Consider the following 20,590-nt stretch of genomic DNA (forward strand, 5'->3'; position numbering starts at 1 on the left):
TAGCCTCAACTAATCCACCACGTATTTCGATACATGTATCGTAACGCTTACGAATGTTTCTGATTACGTTCCTTAGTTCTTGAGGGCTAATATCTACACATATCTGTCGAATTCTTGCACAAAGTTCATTTCTATCTCTTGAGTGGTTTTTGTAAACCTTTTGTGTGAGAAGTCCCCAGAGAAAAAGTCCAAAACTGTGAGGTCTGGAGATCTGGGTGGCCACTCTATAAACGGACTACCACAGCCTATCCATCGGTTTGGAAAATGTTCGTTAAGCCATTGTCTCATAGCTCTGGCATGATGAACTGAACACCCATCTAACTGGACGATTAAATTTGATCGTTCATTGATTGGCAGCTCGTGAATAACATCCCAAAACTCTGTATTTAAAAATTATAGAAACCTCTGCGCATTAATGTTTTCCTCAAAAAAAAAGGATCAATAATTCGTTCGTTCAATATCCCACACCAGATATTGATTCTTTGGGAATACTGGTTTTTACAGTTTATTATCCAGTTAGAATTATCCGCTGGCCAATAGCGACAATTCTGTGATGACACTACTCCATTTGTAGTGAAAGTGGTTTCGTCGGTATATAAAATATTTTTTAGGAAATTTCTATTGTTTAAATATTCCCCTTGGGCCTATAAACAATATTCCAGGCGTCTTGCTTCGTCGCCTTCTTGAAATGTGTGTTAAAATTTTGGCTTGAGAGGTATAATATTTTTCGCCTTGAGACATCTCCGAATAGTTTCTCGTGGAATATTCAAATCTAAAGTGGCATTCCTTATACTGGCATTGGGATTAGAATGATTTGATCATTCCTGTCATTCCTGTTTCGTCTTTCTACAGCATTACTTTTTAACATCATTTCTGATACTGCACCAGTTCCATTGAATATTTTATTTATTTTATTTACCGTACCGCAGCTAATACGAGGACGATCTGGATGTCTCTCATTAAATACTCTACAAACCTCTGTAGCACTTCTAACGTCATCTCCCGAAAGGCGTACAGTTTCAATTTCTCTCTTACGCTCAATCTTACAGCCATGACACAAAATAATTAGAAGAACTGGTGAATATTGTTGACAGTACACTTAAATCTTTCACAAATGTCAAACTGTAATATCATTTCCATGGCAACTAAGATTTGAATTGAAATATTAGGTCTTAGTTTTAGTTATTTGGTTTTTTTTTCATCTGACGGCACTTTATTATCGAAATCATAAAAAAAAATATTCTCATGGCTATATCTGTTGATAGAGAGTGTTTTTTGTAACTGTTAGCTGTGTGAGTTTTCGAATTTTTGAGTTGTCATAACTTTGTTAATAATGAATATTTTTTCATGAAATTTTGGTCACACCTGTTTAGAGGCACTCTGAATCCAGTGGCGTAGGGATTTTATTCAATAAAAAAATCGCTAATAAAAAATCCCGATTTTCGACTAAGAAAAAATATCGTAATATGCCCTGAAACTTTAATAAACATTTCAAATTTTGTCCCAAGGTAAACTTTTTAGTTTTTGACATTTCAAAAAATATTGAAATCGGTTTACAACTTCAAATTATAGGGGGGTGTTTCCATTAAAAATGGGTCTCACTGTACTTATTGAAATTTCCAAAAATTATTATATCTTTAAAATAATTCATTCGAAATTGTCCATATTATATTTTTCTATGTTGTAGTATTACTGCTATAAATAAAAAAAAATACTTCCACCGAAAAAAAAATTATGTGAACAGTTTTTCGGCCAGTTCGGATTTTATCAAAATTCATTTTGAGAAATTCGTTGACCATTCTGTTGAGTATAAATATATTATCACGGAATTGTCTCTACATGAAAGATAATTTTCAAATTGATATTACTTACATTTTTTCATTATTTTTCGAAGTCAGCGCTGGAGAAATTCCATGCATCATATCACAAAACAAATTCAACATTTAGAAACGATACAATTACAATGTTATGGAGATATTTTAATGAATTTTGCAAAAAACCAAAACGGATTGTGATGTACATAAAATGTCTTGCCAAGGCCGAAAAGCTTGAAATTGATGGGCTGGAGATGATATAGGAAAGTGGAAAAAAAGTGTGTTTGAATCGATGAAGGAAAAAGAAAATATTTTTTTGTTGGACGTTCTCATGGCTCTTTTTTGAAAAGTCCTCGTATCCATAGAACTGAGTGATAGATATTCTGATATTTCCATTGACTTCTCAAGAATGAATGAGATATTCAAAAAAAAATCCTCGTCTTTGAAGACTCACAACGATATCTGGATTGAAAAATCACTATTACTTTGTCATCAACACGTAGATATGCCTATTTTTACATTATGTGTAATGATAAATCATTGAAATGTCCTTTTTATTGCAGTATACACTTATGACCGAATTAAGAGAAATAGTAGCCGTCGACGACCGTGTTAGATTCGACGAATTAGTTTATAGAAGAGAAACCGACTCCTCAAGGACACGAGACCCTAGAGAACACGATTACAGACATTCCAGGGTGAGTTTATTCAATGTCCACTACTAATATAGTATTAAAGAAACTGATAAAGGTCTTTGGGAGAACAATTTTATTAGATATTAAGTTGAAAAATCTAAATCTTAGTCTAGATCAAGGGTCTCCAAACTTTGAAGCCTTCGGGCCATAATGATTTTTTCAGTTTGTTCCAAGGGCCAATTTTTGCCCTTGACTGTATTTCTAGACTAGGATAGTCGCAAAATGCGTGACCTGAGCAAACTTACACTTTTTTGCATTTCAATTATTATTGTGTATTGTGACACTTAACGACATCTAGTGGCGAGTAGTGGTACTATGTTATATCTTTTTCAGCTACCCGCTAGGTGGCATTAGGCGTAATTAAATATTTGGAATTACCGCGTTGCTTCGAGAAAGTTCTGGTTCTAGCTAGTGTATTCCTATCACCTCGAGATGACAGTAATAATTGCATATAAAAAGGCTGGCGGCGCAACTGCGAGTTAGTCTGCGTAGGAAAGGCGAAGGAAGCGAAACTGTCTATTGTGAAATAAAGTAACACCCGTCAATAAAAGTATTTTGATTTGACTTATTGTTTTTATGTGTGATTTGTTAGTATGGAAAAGAAGAGAAATATCGACAGTGAATGCAGAACGTTCCAAGAAAAATGGAACTTTCAGTATTTTGAGTCCAGTAATAAGGCGCTATGTTCAATTTGTAATGAAACCATAGATGTTCTCAAAGACTATAACATTAAACGACACTATGAATCGAAACATCTTCAAAGTTACTCCAAGTATACAGGAAGTTTGCGGAAGGAAAAATTAGAAGCTTTGAAACGCGGACTCAAATCGCAGCAATCTCTGTTTACCAAAGAGAATACTGAACAAGAGTCTGCAACCCGCGCCAGCTTTCGTGTGGCTCTTGAAATCGAAAAACGTGGCAAACCATTCACCGATGGAGAAATGATAAAAAAATGCTTGATTGCAGTAGCCGAAGAAATATGCCCCGAAAAGGTAAATTTATTTAAAAGTGTTAGTTTGTCAGCAAACACCGTGGCTCGGAGAGTGCAAGACATCGCAGAAAATATATCATCTCAGTTGTCTGACAAAAATGGACATCATGAGTGGTTTTCTCTAGCATTGGATGAGTCAACGGATGTGTCAGATACTGCTCAGGTGTTGATTTTTATTCGCGGAGTAGACAAATGAGGCAGATATTTTTAAGGGAGTTGAAAATGCCATTGATAAAAAAAACTTTCGATGGAGAAATTTGAAATCTATAACAACTGATGGAGGCAAAAATATGTATGGTAAAAATAAAGGAGTGGTTGCACTTGTGTTAAAGGCTGTTGAAAATGATGGTGGTTCAAAACCATTAGTCTTACATTGCATCTTTCATCAACAGTCCTTGTACGGAAAATGTTTGGATATATCTGAAGTTCTAAAACCAGTCATATCATTGTTAACTTCATCAGATGATTTACCATATCATACTGCCGTACGCTGGCTTAGTTGCGGAAAAGTCCTCAAGCGCTTTTTTGAACTTCGAACAGAGATCGAAATTTTTTTAAATGAGAAGCAGCGCCCTTTTGCCGATTTAGAAAATAATGAATGGATGTGGAAGTTAGCCTTCTATGTCGATTTGACAAATCATATGAACGAACTGAATTTGAGATTGCAAGGAGAAAATCAGCTTCTCCCTGATTTATACACCAATATCAAATCCTTCAGGCAGAAAATATTCAGCCACACTACAGAGACTGAATTTCCAGTCAATTTTGCAATCGAAACTTTGAGTGCTTCGAAGATAAATTTTGATACTCGTTTTTCAGATTTTGATGCCATTGCGAATGAAATTAAGCTTTTTCAAAATCCTTTTGATTCAGACATTGAAACCCTGGCTCCGGAAGTCCAAATGGAAATTATTGATTTACGGTGCAGTGATATGCTTTCATCTTAGTTGGAATTTTATAAGAGTCTTCCACTGGAACAATTTGATAATTTGTATAAATTTGCTCGTGGGTTGTTTTCTATTTTTGGTACTACTTACTTGTGTTAGAAAACGTTTTCCAAGATGAAGTACACAAAGAATGTTTACAGATCCCAATTAACCGATGAGCATCTCAAATCTCTTTTGATGATTGGTACAAGTAAAATTGATCCACAACTACAAAGTATTGTCGGTGGAAAATCGCAATTACATGAATCTCATTGGTGTTTTTGTTTTACTGTGATTCATTTCAATTATTTGTTAGTTATTAATATGCTTAAACTCAGATACTCAAGTTAAGTTTTTTTGTCATCATTTCTATCGTTAAGTTTTACCTTGCAAGTAAATAAAACCGAGTAATTATCATTCTGTGTTTTCTTCTTCAACTTATCACAGCAATAGTAACAACAATTAGCTAATCATTGGCTGTCGCAGGTCAGATTGATGACAGTAAATCATTTCAATCATCGAAAATTCAACTTGAAGGTTCAACACCTCATTATCCTGATTCAAGGTTGTTTCAAAAGTTCTGTCCGTTTTGATGGCATGCGTTTTTGTAGCTCAATATCCCAATAAATATTCATTTCACTGAGTATATACTGATCGACAGAGAATTTTGAACTCTATACATGTTGATGCAGATTTTTTCCAAATTTAACTTTTTTGCCTCGCTTCAGCTTATTACTACTATACAATGTTATTGGGCAGCCAATTTTTCCCAACGAGTTCAAATTGAACCAAAGCGCCGCCAAAAAAGTCCGAAATTTTCTTCCGGCGATTTTAACTTCGAAGATGAGCCCCGAGGTGGTCGACCTACAGTAATCTACGACGAGGATTTGAGAACCCATCAGAAATGGTGCGTTAAATGGCGGGTGTCCTATAATTTGAATGATTGACAGAAATTGTAACGTTACGTGGTCTGTTCTTTTTTGGTTTTGCGCAACCAAAATCATCCTTTTTTGGATCGGACCATCAAGATTGATGAAAAGTGGATTCTCTACGACAACAGGAAATGTTTAGGACAGTGGCTGGACACTGACGAATAACCCAGGAACTTCCCAAAGGCGAAGACTCACCAAAAAAGATTATGTGCTTCGCAGCACATCAAGTTTCAACAGGTAGATCGCTTTACAATGTAAAAAATCATTCAAGGATAATGTTCAACACACCTGATCAAGTTTTGAATTTGCAAACCGTTCATTTGTGTAGTCAGCATGCGAGGGGTATGTATCAAAAAGATCACTTCGAGGTTATATATACATTATCCAACAATATGAGGGTTGTATTCTTCCAAGTTATAGTCTAATCCTAATCAACGAGTTCAAAAACATGAAAAAGAGAGATATAGGTCCTAAAAATATAGGCGGTAGCTTATTCGGTTCGAAATCACCTCTAGAAAAATTTCTTTGACGGATTTTGGTGCAGGTAAAAAGTGCAATTGGTATTAACAAAATAAAATTTAAAAAAATGGTATTAAGTTTTTCGCTAATAACTCAAAAAATATTAATATTCAAGCAATTTTGAAAAAACTCGTTAAAGAGGAGGAAATTTACTATAAAAAAAGTCCGACTCCCGAAACTCTCCATTATTTATAATTTTTTTTCCCAATCTCCGTTGGCATAAATAATGGGATATAAGACATAAATAATTGGCCTATAAATTTTAAACTTCGTGGATCCATATATATATATATATATATACATATACATATATATATATATATATATATATATATATATATATATATATATATATATATATATATATATATATATATATATATATATATATATATATATATATATATATATATATATATATTGCAAAATGAAATATCTGAAAATTTTGTTGATGAAAATTTTGTTTTTAACTGATATTCAGCTATATCTGTTTTAACATTAAACAATGTCAGTAATTAACATAGGATATGAATTTTCTACGTAATTTGTTTATTAAATTGTTTGAAACAAATACAGAAATTTTTCTAAATTTTGATTTTTGATTGTTTGAAATCGATTTTTTTATATTTCGATTGTTTAAATAATTAGTTAAGAAATGATTTTGCTTTTAAAAAACCTAGTCTACACTTTTAAATAGTTTGTCAAAAAAAATTCATTCATTAGTTAATTATTAATTAGTTCAACAATTTGTTATAAACAAATATTGACCAACATTTTTCTATCTGAAGCAGAAAAAAATCATAAAAACAGCTTTATATAAAAAAGTGCCATGAAATATTTTTTTAAATTTATTATAATACTTTCTAATATCATACGAAAAAAAAATTTATGGTACTTTTTTGTATATAGCTGTTTTCATAATTTTTCTCTGCTTCAGAACAGATAAACAATTAAATTCTAAATATTATTTTTTTGCCAAACTATTTAAAAGTGTGAATTATGATTTTTAAAAGCAAAATTATTTCTTAACTGATTATTTAAACAATCAAAATATAAAAAAATCGATTTCAAACAATTAAAAATTACAAGTAGGAAAAAATAAAAAAAAAATCATAATTATCTATATACAATAAAACAGCAAAAAAAAATTTCAAAAATATTGAATTTTTTTATTTGTTTAAAACATTTTAATAAACAAATTACGTGAAAAATTCATATTCTTTGTTAATGACTGCTATTGTTTAATGTGAAAACAGACATAGGTAAATATCAATTGAAAAAAAAATGTATCAACAATTTTTAGATATCTCACTTTGCAATAGTTATAAAAAATCATAATTAACAAATTAATGAATTTTCATGAACTTTTATCGCAGGATCGTATGAAGTATAGATATCAAAAGGGCTTCACGAAGTTTAAAATTTATGGGCCAATTATTTATAACTTTCATCCCATTATTTATGCCAACGGAGATTGGGAAAAAATTTATTAGTTAATAATTGAATAACTTTTTGAAAAATGGTGATAAAACTTTTTTCTCTACGGTACTCGATTCATCTAAGTGTTAAGAAGATACTAGATTTTTTTCAAATTTTATTGCAATTTTTCACCTGCACCAAAATTCTTCAAAAACATTTTTTTAGAGGTGATTCCGAATCGAATGAGCTATCGCTGATATTTTTAGGACCTCAATCTCTCTTTTTCATGTTTGTGAACTTGTTGATTAGACTATTAGGAATGTCCACAAAATAGTTTTGGATGGCTTTACGGACTCGTCAGGAAATGAGAACATCTTCACAAAAATCAAAGAGATTGTGTCTACTCTGCTGTCTGATCTTTGAAAAAAAGTTAAGTGTATCTCTCCGGTAGAACATTCGTCAATCAGGTCCAGACAGAAACGGCCTTCGTCTACTTCATCGAATCCCGAGCACACAATTTCTATGATGACGGAGGTTAATCGGCTTGTCTTACGTTGGTAAAAGAGCACCGATTCAATTGACGTTTATTTCGATTACATTGATATTACAGTTTAAAGTACCTATACTTACCAACCGTGTTAGGAATCATACGTTAAAAGGTAAGACCTCGTTAGTCCTTAGCTCGTACAAGTTTCTCAGCTTCTGAGAGTTGTCGTTCGTATGGGGGCGGCAGCTGATTAACGGAAAAACAGATTTTAAACAGATAGATTTTTATGTAAACGGGGAAAACATTTGGAACAACCTAATAAATTACATTTGCTCTCATTCCAATATCCAAAGCGCTTCATAATAATTGTTTTTTTCTTGCAGAGGAAAGAAATGCCGATTCCCGATGCGAATCACTCGATCTATTCCGGATATCAACATGAGGTAAAGTACACAGCTCATTCTTGCCTGAATTATCTTTTTTCAATTTTGAAAAATATGATTCTACATATGTACCTAGTAGTGATAGATATATGTGGTGCTTGATGCTGCATTAAAATAACCCCCTTAAAGATATTAATTATTGAAATATATGATATAAATCATTTATTAGCAAATTGATAATTGTTCAGTCGAATAAAAAATAAAATGTATGGTCAGCCCCAAAATTGACTTTTCATAACTCAAAGATGGAAATTAAAACATATATTGATTTGTATATCCACATATGAACAAATTTCATACAATTTTCGGGTTTCCATATGTTTTGATAAAAATATTGATGATATATAAATATACGATAGTTTGGAGGAAACAAAATACGTATCACTGATGATGTCTGCCGCAGTAGCAGACGAAACGATTAGTACTACAAGTTCCATTCGACCACGGCCCCAGCCCGGATTCTATTGTTTCTGATCGTGACTCTGTCCTTGAAAGTCTATCTTCTAATATAATAGTTCATTTTAATTTTTGTATATATTTATTGACACTGAAAAATGTTATTGTGACCTTAGATTTTCGTTTCAAGGAGAACACATTTCATATCTTTGTTAATGTTGGAATTTCATATGAAAAAAAAACCTGCGGGCCATTTCAAAGGTCATCAAATTTGGTCTCGTCCACTACTAACTGAAAATTGAAATCAATAATGGATATCGTCACGGATGTATCTCTGTCTGTATCTCTCACTTTGGAAGTATAAGTTTTCATTAAATTATTTATTTGAAAAAGGGAAACAGTAAAGTGTTTCCTTCACTTACAGAATGCAAAATACAATTGTAAATATAAACGTAACTTGAACGGAACTGTATTGCAACTATAACTGATTTTTTACGCCACGCAGGACGTATTTGTAAGAAAATGAATGATCACATAGTCTGGAATCGAAACAAAGAAAATAAAAGTCCTTTGTGTCGTCGTTTGGAAACTGCGTATTGCCGGATGTCGATTCAGCATAAGTCAGCATTGACATTGATTTTGTTTATCCATGTCACCTTGTGTATGAATAGAAAAGTTTACTGAACATGAAATAACATGGACGTTGAAGATAAGGACATATTTGGAGTTGCTAATACGAATTGTGAATTCCGTATTAAAAGCGGAATTGCGTTTTAAAGTCGATATTTCGACCAATCTCGGAATTTTGACTTTGAACGATTGAATTTCACTTCACATTCGATTTTCCGACTATGGATTCTGATATTAGACTTTGCATTCTGACTATAAACCCGTGAATTCCACTTTAAACTCACAATTTCCACTTGAATCTAGGAATTTAGACTTCATATCAGTAAATCGCGTCTTTGCTCACGGAATTCTGACTATAAACTAGTAATTCAAACTCGAAATTCCTTATATTTTAGACGTTAGTCGAAAAGTTCACTTTAAAATCGGAGTTTCGACTTTACTATACTCAGAATTCCAATTTCAATCTAGAAATTTCGACGATAAATTTCACTTTGAATTCTGAATTTTGACTGTATTCCGGACTAGACTGAATCAATATAATTGAAAAAGACTCAACTAAGCACATAAGTGAAAATAATGTTTGCACGTGCACTATTTTCCTTCATGACTACTATTTTATGGTTTATTATATCAAGGTATCATCACACACAAGCTTCAAGCATAGGTGATTTATCATGTTTATTTTCTGTTTTATTTCTATCTACTATTTCAATGCCCATTGTAAATTGTTGGAAAATAAACATTATTATTATTATTATTATTATTCGGTATTTCACCTTGGATCACATATTTTGACTTTTAATTTCGACATCATCTTAGAAATCTCGATATCGAACTGATAACTGATTTATTTGGAATTTGTCAAGGAGATTTAAATAAGGATTTATTTACCTGCAGTGAAATAAACCTTCCTAAGGGATTAAAGTTGGTCTTCAGGTATGTGTGTGATTGGGATTGTATCTCAATTGCGTATACAGGGTGAGTCAACAAGATTCCCTAAGTCCATTTCTATCAGAGGAAACAATTTTTCGAACTGCTCGTTTTTTTTACAATCATATAGAACCAAAGTTATATTTTTTTAAATAGAACACCCAGTATATGAATTCTTTTGAAAAGGACTGACATTATATGTTGCAGAAAATTGTCGCCATTTGGAATATCTTTTGGACTCCTCTATTCAATTAAAAATTTCGGCGTTATTGTTCATATTGAAAAAAAAATGAGTAAAGTGAACGTAAGGAAATACTTTTTTTGTGGTTACAACAATTACTAAAACTTGATATAATTTGTGAAATATCTTGTTTTTCATATAGTATAGTATACCTCTGATAAAAAATGTAGGAAATGTTGAAATATTTTATCCAAATGAAAAAATACAGGGTGTTCCATTCGAACAAGTTGAATTATGTCTATTTGAAAATGAATGAAACTTGACCGGTTTTACCGAGCACCCTATATATTGTTTCTGAAAGCTGAGATTTCCTAAATAATCAGAGGGACGTTGACTAAATATTCCTAAAAAAAAAGATTTAATTGCTGTAGGCTTGCGTGTGGTGAATTGAAAAAATTATTGTTTGCAAATTAAAATTCATTAAATGTGGTGTTTTGATTGTAATGTTTGAAATTCAACATTCTTCAGAAAGTTACACTGCTATATCTGCTTATGTTAGTTGATGTTTCAACTCAATTTTGTATCTCATTTGCCAATTATTTTACAGTTCTCACAAACATTTTTTATTTCTAGACGCGTTTCGCTAACACCTTAGCTTTCTACTGAGGAAGCTACGGTGTTAGCAAAGCGAGTCTAGAAATAAAAATATTTGTGAAAATAGTGTTATTAATTTTCATCAAGTATAAACTCTTATACTTTTTAAGTCCGTGTTACTATGGTATCATGGTATTTTTTACAAATTTTTTAATTTTTTTTACATAAAAAGTAGTATTTAAAAAATATATTGTAAAAGTGAATTTGTTCAAGACAAATTGTTTGTTAAATAAATTGAGGAAACATAAATTGGAAAAAGTTTTTTCAGAATTTCAAAGAGAAATAGAAATTATGATTTCCAAAAAAAATCGTTCCTTATTGTTTATAGTCAGTAGCAGAAAATTGTTAATTAACAAACGTGTCTTTAAACAATGAAAATTTTTTTCTAGAAACGATTTGATTTTTTAAAATCATAATATTTACACTGATAAAAATCCCTCAAAAACATTTGAAATACCTTATAAACAGTACATTTGTTAATTAAATTTTTTTCAATCAAAAGAGCCAAAAATTATGAAAAATCATTTTTATGTAACTTTAAATTATAAGAATACAAATAAGTTTGAATATGGAAAAAAACATTTTTCATTGCTTCAATTGAATTTTTCACTTTTTTATTAACGTTTTTGACTATCAATAGAAAAGTCGAAAATATTTTTTTTTTAATTTTTCCGGTGGGAATCTTTTTTGAAGGTTTTCAAGAGAAGCTTTAAGAAGTGAACAATATTTGAGACTTTTAGTTTAAAAATTATCAGGGTTTTTATGTGAATTTAAAACTTGGAAAAATTAGTTAATTAACTGAAGTATATCTAATAAAATAATCACGGGAAATTTTTTTCCATGTATTTTCGTTTATTTAAGTATCCAGAAAGTATGTGATTTTTTTAAATAATGATATTCAATGGGTTAAAACAATGTTTATTGTTCAGCGCTATTTTCGTCTCTAAATTAAAATTAAAAATATTGGTGATAGAGTTTCGGGAGGCGGAACTTTTTTAGGAAATTTCCTCCTCTTTTCAAGTTTCTGATATATTCAATATTTTCCGAGATATTTGCAAAAAACCAAACCCCCCTTTTTTTACTGAATTATTTATAACTTTTGCAATTTTTTCGAGCCCCTCTTGAAATTTTTCAGAAAGTTGCTAGAAATCATTTCGAATTGAATGAGCCCTGAGTCATAGTTTTCGATGCCTTTGGACAGAAGTTCTAAAAAAAGGATCTTGTTACCCAGACTATGAACATATGAGTGACATCCCATTGCATTCAGAATGACGCTTTCAATTATTTTTCAGCATACAAAAAAATGCAATTGTTATACTAATTGAGATTAAAAGAAGGGAAAACTACTAATACTTGATAAATTAAAATGAGAGACTAACGATGAAAAATTCACAATTTCCGGAACTCTACCTCCATATCACATTGCTGCTGATAAAATCTTTCCACATTGATTTTTCATATGGCCCAAGTAATACTAGTTAGAAGTGACACAAGTAGATGGCGCTATCTCAAACATACCAACTCTCTCTCAGAAATATCTTTCATATACTGAAATTAGGAATTGATTGAAATGTTGTCTTCAGTAGGGTCTTAACTGATCCACTGTGGCGAATGATGAGCTCCGGATATGATTTCAAGATTATACTCCGCTTACCTTTAGTTGATCGCAACCTTCTCTAGGTAAATATCTGATGCCACTACTGAAGACGAAACAGAAATGAAACATAATCCTTTTGTTATTCCATAGTTCATCACGATAGTTGATTATGGCATATACTTACATTTTCTTGGAAATAAAGCAGATAGAAGTATCAGACTAGTTCTTTCACTAGCCGAAAGTCGTGTAATATAGGCATTAAGCTCCTGAAAGTAAGCCATAGCGCTCATTGGATTGGATATGACGTTCACAAAAATGTATATTGATGATTTTTATAGCACCAAAATTTGCAACTGATAATAACGAATTGAGATGCAAAAAAGAAAGCATTCGATTTTTCGTTAACAACTCAAAAGAGTAAACCACATGGAATTATTATTACCTATAGTATCGAACATAAATTTGAAGATTGGTCAGTTGGTAACTGACTAACTACAATTTTTCATAGTGAATGTTCACTTCTTTCACAAACTTTCATTAGTATTTCCTATGAATTGACAGTTTTTGAGTAATTGACGAAAAAACTTTTTTTTTGTATTTCACTTTATTATTATCGTTGAAGAGAAATTTTTATTTTGAATTTTCAATAATTTGTATAATTGTCAACTAAGCAACTACAACTTTTCTTTGTGAGTTTTTCAGTCTTCCAAAATATTTCATTTATATTACCTAAGTATTGATTATTTTTGAGTTGAAGAAAAAAAAACCTTTTTTTCGCATCCTAATTTTTTATTACCGTTGAATGAAAAATTTTATTTAGAATTTTCGAAAAGTTATAAAATTGTTAATTAACTAAATACAATTTTTCAGAGTCAATTTTCCTCTCTTTCAGTTAACTAATTAACTAACTACAATTTCTCATTATACATTTTTTCCTCTTTCAGAATATTTCATTTATATCACCTAAATATTGAGTTTCTGAGTTATTAACGAAATAAACCTTTTTTTTCCGCATCTTAATTTGATATTATCGTGGAAGTACAAATTTTATTTTGAATTTTCAAAAAGTCACACAATAACTGACTACAATTTTTCATAGTAGTATTGATAGTTTTTGAGTTTTTAACGACAAAAAACATTTTTTAGCATTCCAATTTGTTATTATCGTTGAAGAACAATTTTTATTGTGAATTTTCAAAAAGTTATACAATTGTTAACTGAACAAACACAATTTTTCATTGTGAATTTCCCTTTCTTTCAGTTAACTACACTCCCTGCCCAAACATTAACCTTTCAAGAGTATTGCGTGTGTTCTTCTCCCATCCAGTGAGGATTTTCCGTTGACCAGTAGCGGCAATTTTGTCGATTAGCATAACCGTTAAGAGACAATGTGCACTCATCAGAAAATATAACGTCTTCTAATCGAATGATATTGTTATTCAACATGTCCATAATTTTCTCACAAAAATAAGTTCTTCTATTAAAGTCGTCTTCCATGAGCGCCTGAGTAGGTATCATTTTATAGGAATGCATTTTATTTTATTTTAATATGTTTACTATCGATGTATGTCTAACATTAAATGTAGTGGATCTCTCTACTCGATGTATGTGGGTTTTCCTAAAATTCAAGCATCATTTTCTAATTTGAATTCATCACTCATTGCATTAGCAGCTGCTTTTTTTATCTGCCCCACATGAACCAGCTCGCGAAACTGCTTCTCTATTTTGCTTATTTATCTTCGAGATGTGGGCGGTAAATTAGGAAATTTATCATGAAATAGACGAGCTAGCTACTTCCTGTTCGGGTTTCATATCCGTAACCAATCATTTATAAAACTATTATTTTATGCCGTTCCGTTAATCTAACCATTTATCAGACTTGAAGTTAACGAACTTTAAACTTAAATTAAAATACTGAGAACATACAAAACAAGTTGACAAGGCGTTTTGAACTAACGTTGCCACGAAAATTATTTACAGTTTTTTAAAGGATAACATCTATAAAGAACATTGCTATGGTTTTTGCTTACTTTCTTATTATCCATACTTCAACATGAAATAAGTTTTTACTATATTTTATGGAATTACGGTAACCACATAATTTCAATTTATTTTATCTCAATAGTTGCAATAAACTTGAAAGCAATAACATTTTTGAATAGAGAATGAAGAGAATAAATTGGGGGTTGTACCTGTCATTCGACGGGGGTTGAAGGTAGGGGAAGCATTTTTCCGTTGAAGTATATCAAATTATAATTTGAATTTGACTTGTTTCGGGATTTTGTTAAAATATGTACTGTAACGGAAATAATGAATTTATTCCATTTGGCTTTCACACACTGTATAGTTAGTAGTGGCTCAAATGATACCAGTTGGAAGTGGCACAAGTAGATGGCGCTATCTCAAACATACCAACTCTCTCTCAGATATATTTTTCATATACTGAAATGAGGAATTTAATTGTTGTCTTCAGTAGGGTCTTAACTGATCCACTGTGGCGAATGATGAGCTCTGGATATGATTTCAAGATTATACTCCGCTTACCTTTAGTTGATCGCAACCTTCTCTAGGTAAATATCTGACGCCACCACTGAAGGCGAAAGTAAAATGAATCATAATACTTTTGATAATTCATAGTTCATCTTGATGTATACATATATCAAGAAGGTTGACTATGGCATATACTTACTTTTTCATTGAAACAAAGTAGAGGCAAAAGTCATTCTTATCAGACTTATTTCATTCGTTAGTTGAAAGTCGTGTAAGATAGGCACTAAGCTAAAAGTAAGAGCCATCGCTCATAGAAATAAAAAAATTATTAATTATTTTCAGAGCACCAAAATTTGCAACTGATAATAACGAATTGAGATGCAAAGAAGAAAGCATTTATTTTTTCGTTAATAACTTAAAACTATCAATACTTAAGCAACAAAAATAAAAGATTCTGAAAGAGGGTGAAATTTACAATGAAAGATTTTCAATCACATGGAATAAGTATTATATTATTGAACATAAATTTGAAGATTTCAATCAATCATGGTGTTATCTGAGCATTTTCAAGACTCGAGTCTCGTTGAAAAGAAACTTTCATTTTGAATTTTCAAAAATATATTGAAGTTAGTAACTGACTAACTACAATTTTTCATAGTGAATGTTCACTTCTTTCAGAATCTTCCATTAGTATTTCCTAAGAATTGATAGTTTTTGAGTAATTAACGAAAAAACTCTCCTTTTTTGTATCTCAATTTGTTATTATCGTCGAAGAAAATATGTTTGAATTTTCAATAATTTATACAATTGTTAACTAACCAATTACAATTTTTCATTGTGAATTTTTCCCTCTCTCAGGATGCATCACCTAAGTATTGATTATTTTTGTATAATTTTGTATTGCATACTAATTTGTTATTACCGTTGAATGAAAAATTTTATTTTGAATTTTCGAAAAGTTATATAATTGTTAACTAACTCAATTCAATTTCCCATTGTGAATTTCCCTCTTTTTCAGTTAACTAACTAACTACAATTTTTCATTATAAATGTTTTCCCCTTTCAAAATATTTCAATTGTATTACCTAAATATTGAGTTTCTGAGTTATTAACGGAAAATACCTTTTTTTCAGCATCTTAATTTGATATTATCGTTCAACTTTTATTTTGAATATTCAAAAAGTTACACAATTGGTAAATAACTAACAAGTTTTCATTGTAGTATTGATAGTTTTTAAACAAAAAAAAACATTTTTCAGCACCTTAATTCGTTATTATCGTTGAAGAAAAATTTGTATTTTTCGAAAAGTTATAAAATTTTTTACTTAACAAATATAACTTTTCATTGTGAATTTCCCTCTGTTAACTAACTACAATTTTTCGTTGAGGATTTTGCCCTCTTTCGAAAAAAATTGCATTTGTATTACCCAAGTATTTATTGGTTGTTTTTGAGTTATTGACGAAAAACCTTTCTCTTTTGAATCTCAATTTATTATTATCGTTGAGGAAATTTTATTCTGAATTTTCGAAAACCTATACAATTTGTTAATTAACTACAATTTTTCAATGAAAATTGATTTATCAAACTTTTGGTAGCTCTAAGCCTAACACAATTTTCGATTTGTGAACAAACTAGTCTAATAAGAATAAATTTTCTCACTACTTACTTTCAGCGATACAAAGGAAACATAAAGATAACCAAAATCAAAATTTGTTTTAGAATCAGACATGAACCATTGATTATTATTAGAATATTCTGTTTTATTTAACGTTCGTCTTCAGTGGTGGCGTCAGATATTTACCTAGAGAAGGTTGCGATCAACTAAAGGTAAGCGGAGTATAATCTTGAAATCATATCCAGAGCTCATCATTCGCCACAGTGGATCAGTTAAGACCCTACTGAAGACAACAATTAAATTCCTCATTTCAGTATATGAAAGATATGTCTGAGAGAGAGTTGGTATGTTTGAGATAGCGCCATCTACTTGTGCCACTTCCAACTAGTATTACTTGTGCTTAACAATAAACCAAAATGTAATTACTACTGAAGCATTGTGAAATTATGAAACAACGATAAAAATAAAACAACAAAAAAAATTAATTGGCGTTCCGGGGCGACTTCCATGATTCCAGTGGCGCATTTGCTTTTTCAGCTGGAGGAAAACCTGGAAAAACCTGCAGCACCACATCATCTGAAGATCTTGATCTGCCAATGTCTTCTCTCTCATAAAACAAAATGTAGGGTGTCTCCAGAGGCTCCAATAGATTCAATACATCGTCAAAACACTTGGTGACACGACTATCTTAATGAAAATCATTAAGACATTTTTTGGAACGATTTTGAAATTCATCATTTATCAATCGCAATTTTTTTGTGCTATAAGTCTCTAAAATACATTTTTCTGAACGGCTTTTTGAATCCTTTGGCAGCGAAACTTCACAGAATATTTCAGTGGAGGTTTTTCCTGTTCCTTATCATAACAAAACAAAATCAGATCAGTTGAAAATTTGTATCTGCACATGCGTATGTATCTATATAGTGTTTTTTATGTTTTTTACCATTTTTATTTTTAACTGACGTTATTGCAGTTTCGTCCTATAAGGACATTTTCAAACTTATACAATATATAAGGACATTTTCAAACTTAGGTATACTTTAAAATAAAAAAAAAATAGAAAGTTTCAATTCCCTTTTTTTCATTATGATATCCTATTACGTAGTAACGGCTACATCCATAAATTTTTTTGTATCTGTATACTTCACATACGTATACTTTAGACAACCAATCATACACTATTCTATTAAAATGAATGTTTACTAATATACATTCAGTCCGTTTGCCAAGTGGAGAAACAATTTACAGAACACTTTCATTCCAAGTCAGGTAGCATGCCACTACTTCGTATACTATCCAATAGATGGCGAGAGCTATGATTAACTGATTTCAACTTAGGGTCTGCTTTTATATACAGCAGGAAAGCAGACCCGAAGTTGCGAATAAACAGCCGTAAGGGTAGGGGAGCTGGACTACAAGTCTGAAAGAAACGAGGATGACCTTCTTACTCCAGGTTGCTTCAATAAGGTTCTTAACTGATCCACTGTTGCGAATGATGATACTTGGATATGGTCAAAGAATTATACCCACCTACTACCGTTAGTTGATCGCAACCTTATTTCGGTAATGATCTGACGTTATATGTATATATATGTATATATATATATATATATATATATATATATATATATATATATATATATATATATATATCTGTAAGGAAAAAATAAAGATTTTGTTTTATGGACGTAAGCGGCTGCCGCCCCAGTTGGAATATTTGAAAGCCTTTTTTCCATTGCATATAATAATGAACGAACCTGCATACAAAATTTCAGTCTCCGAATATATAGCGTGCAGAAACAGTGATGAAAAGGTAACATTTTTTTATAAACGTGCCTTTTTCCCCGCGGCTGGCTCCCCTTTTGTAATTTCTAGAAATCTTTTCTCATTGCATATCTATAACATAAAACGAACTTACATACAAAATTCCAGCCACCGAAAATATAGCGATACGAAGAAACAGTAATGAAAAAATAATTTTCATATGTAAACAACGTATGAAAAATATTTTCTTATTGCATATAAACAACATAAAACGAACCTACGTAAAAAATTCCAGTTTCCGAAAATATAGCAATACATGAAATATATGTAATCGCTCCCTTTTCACCCCCACAGGTAACACTCCAGTTGGGATATTTGAAAATCGTTTCTTTTTGCACATCTACAACATAAAACGAACTCACACACAAAATTGCAGCCACCGAAAATATAGCGATACGAAAAAACAGTGATGAAAGAATAATTTTCATATGTAAACGTCGCCCTTTTATTCCAAGGAGTGGCTCCCCAATTGAAATATCCAAAAATCTTTTCTTATTGCATATAAACAACGTAAAACGAACCTACATAAAAAATTCCAGTTTCCGAAAATATAGCAATACATGAAATATATGTAAACGCTCTCTTTTCACCCCCACGGGTAGCGCCCTAGTTGGAATATTTGAAAACCCTTTCTTTTTGCATATCTACAACATAAAACGAACTTACACACAAAATTCCAGCCACTGAAAATATAGCGATACGAAGAAACAGTGATGAAAAAATAATTTTCATGTGTAACCGACGCCCTTTTATTCCACGGAGTGGCTCCCCAGTTGAAATATCCAAAATTCCTTTCTTATTGAATATTTACAACATAAAACGAACCTTCATAAAAAATTCCACTTTCCGAAAATATAGCAATACGAAAAACATATGTAAACGCTCCCTTTTCACTCCCACGGTTAGCGCCTCAGTTGGAATATTTGAAAATCTTTTTTTTGCACATCTACGACATAAAACGAACTCACACACAAAATTGCAGCTACCGAAAATATAGCGATACGAAGAAACAGTGATGAAAATATAATTTTCATATGTGAACGCTCCCCTTTTACACTCACGGGAGCCCCCCGCTGGAATATTTGCACACCTATAACATGAAACGAACCCACGAACAAAATTTCAGCCTCAGGAAATAAAATGCTCTTTTACCACCACGGGGGCCCCAGTTGGAATATTTCAAAATCCTTTCTCAGTGCGCATCTAAGACTTCAAAAGGGTTTACCAGTACGGAGAAACAGAGATGATTGAGTGTTAAGTGATATTTCAAATCGTGAAATTTTCGGGCGTTACCAACATACGAGGTTTGTTCAAGAAATAATCAAATGATATGCGTAGCCCGCGAAATGTGAACATTCACCTTATTTTTGCAACAGACCTGGTATAATTCATATGCAGTCAGATTTTTTTGATGGAACGTTTAATATTTCATTCAAATGTCCATCATACACTTACGTACGTACCTGTAACTTTTTATGATTATGATAACTTATATTGAAACCTTTGAACTATTGAAGTATAAATACTAAAATCTTGGAAATGAAATGACACCGAAAATAAGAGTAAAGAACCTCAAAAAGGCACTATATTCCAGCTTCAAGCAAGTTTTTCCAAATGCTCAACTTGTTGGATGTAGGTTTCATTAGGCTCAAGCATGGTAAGTTATAATTAATAATGATTTATTTGCCATCAACAATGTATAAAAATTACAATTACAATTACTTAATCTAACTCAGCAAATAGATCGGTTTGTTGCTCATAAAAGATATGACTTTGTGCATGTGTATTCAAATCAATGAACGTGAAATTTGAAATATAATGTGAAAGGTAAACATCAAAAATTATAAAGATATAAAATTCAAAATATATAAATGTAGAATGTTAATATCTTGAGACGTTCAAACATAAAATTTTAAATAATAGTATTAACAATTATTCGACCTATAAATCTTATTTAGGTGGTGAGAAATCCAGAAGTCAGGACTTGAAAAACAGAACTTTGTCAATAGCTTCGATAATCGTTTATGTTGATGATTTCATCTTCTT

At 31.3% G+C, this 20,590-nt stretch overlaps 1 protein-coding gene across 1 annotated transcript in view; it reads left to right on the forward strand.

Annotated features, from left to right (window-relative positions):
* LOC111507443 (whirlin) overlaps window positions 1-8,328 on the forward strand; it is a 132,986-nt gene extending 124,658 nt beyond the window's left edge. The window contains exons 8-9 of the mRNA XM_023162747.2: window positions 2,378-2,512; window positions 8,167-8,328. Coding sequence (XP_023018515.2) covers window positions 2,378-2,512; window positions 8,167-8,328 — 297 coding nt within the window. The remainder of the gene's footprint in view (window positions 1-2,377; window positions 2,513-8,166) is intronic.
* The last annotated feature ends 12,262 nt before the right edge of the window (window positions 8,329-20,590 follow it).

The sequence above is a fragment of the Leptinotarsa decemlineata genome, unplaced genomic scaffold, assembly GCF_025532065.1.
Source record: "Leptinotarsa decemlineata unplaced genomic scaffold, Ldec_3_MD MMD2_tig00000505_RagTag_RagTag, whole genome shotgun sequence".
In the NCBI taxonomy this organism is placed as follows: Eukaryota; Metazoa; Arthropoda; class Insecta; order Coleoptera; family Chrysomelidae; genus Leptinotarsa; species Leptinotarsa decemlineata.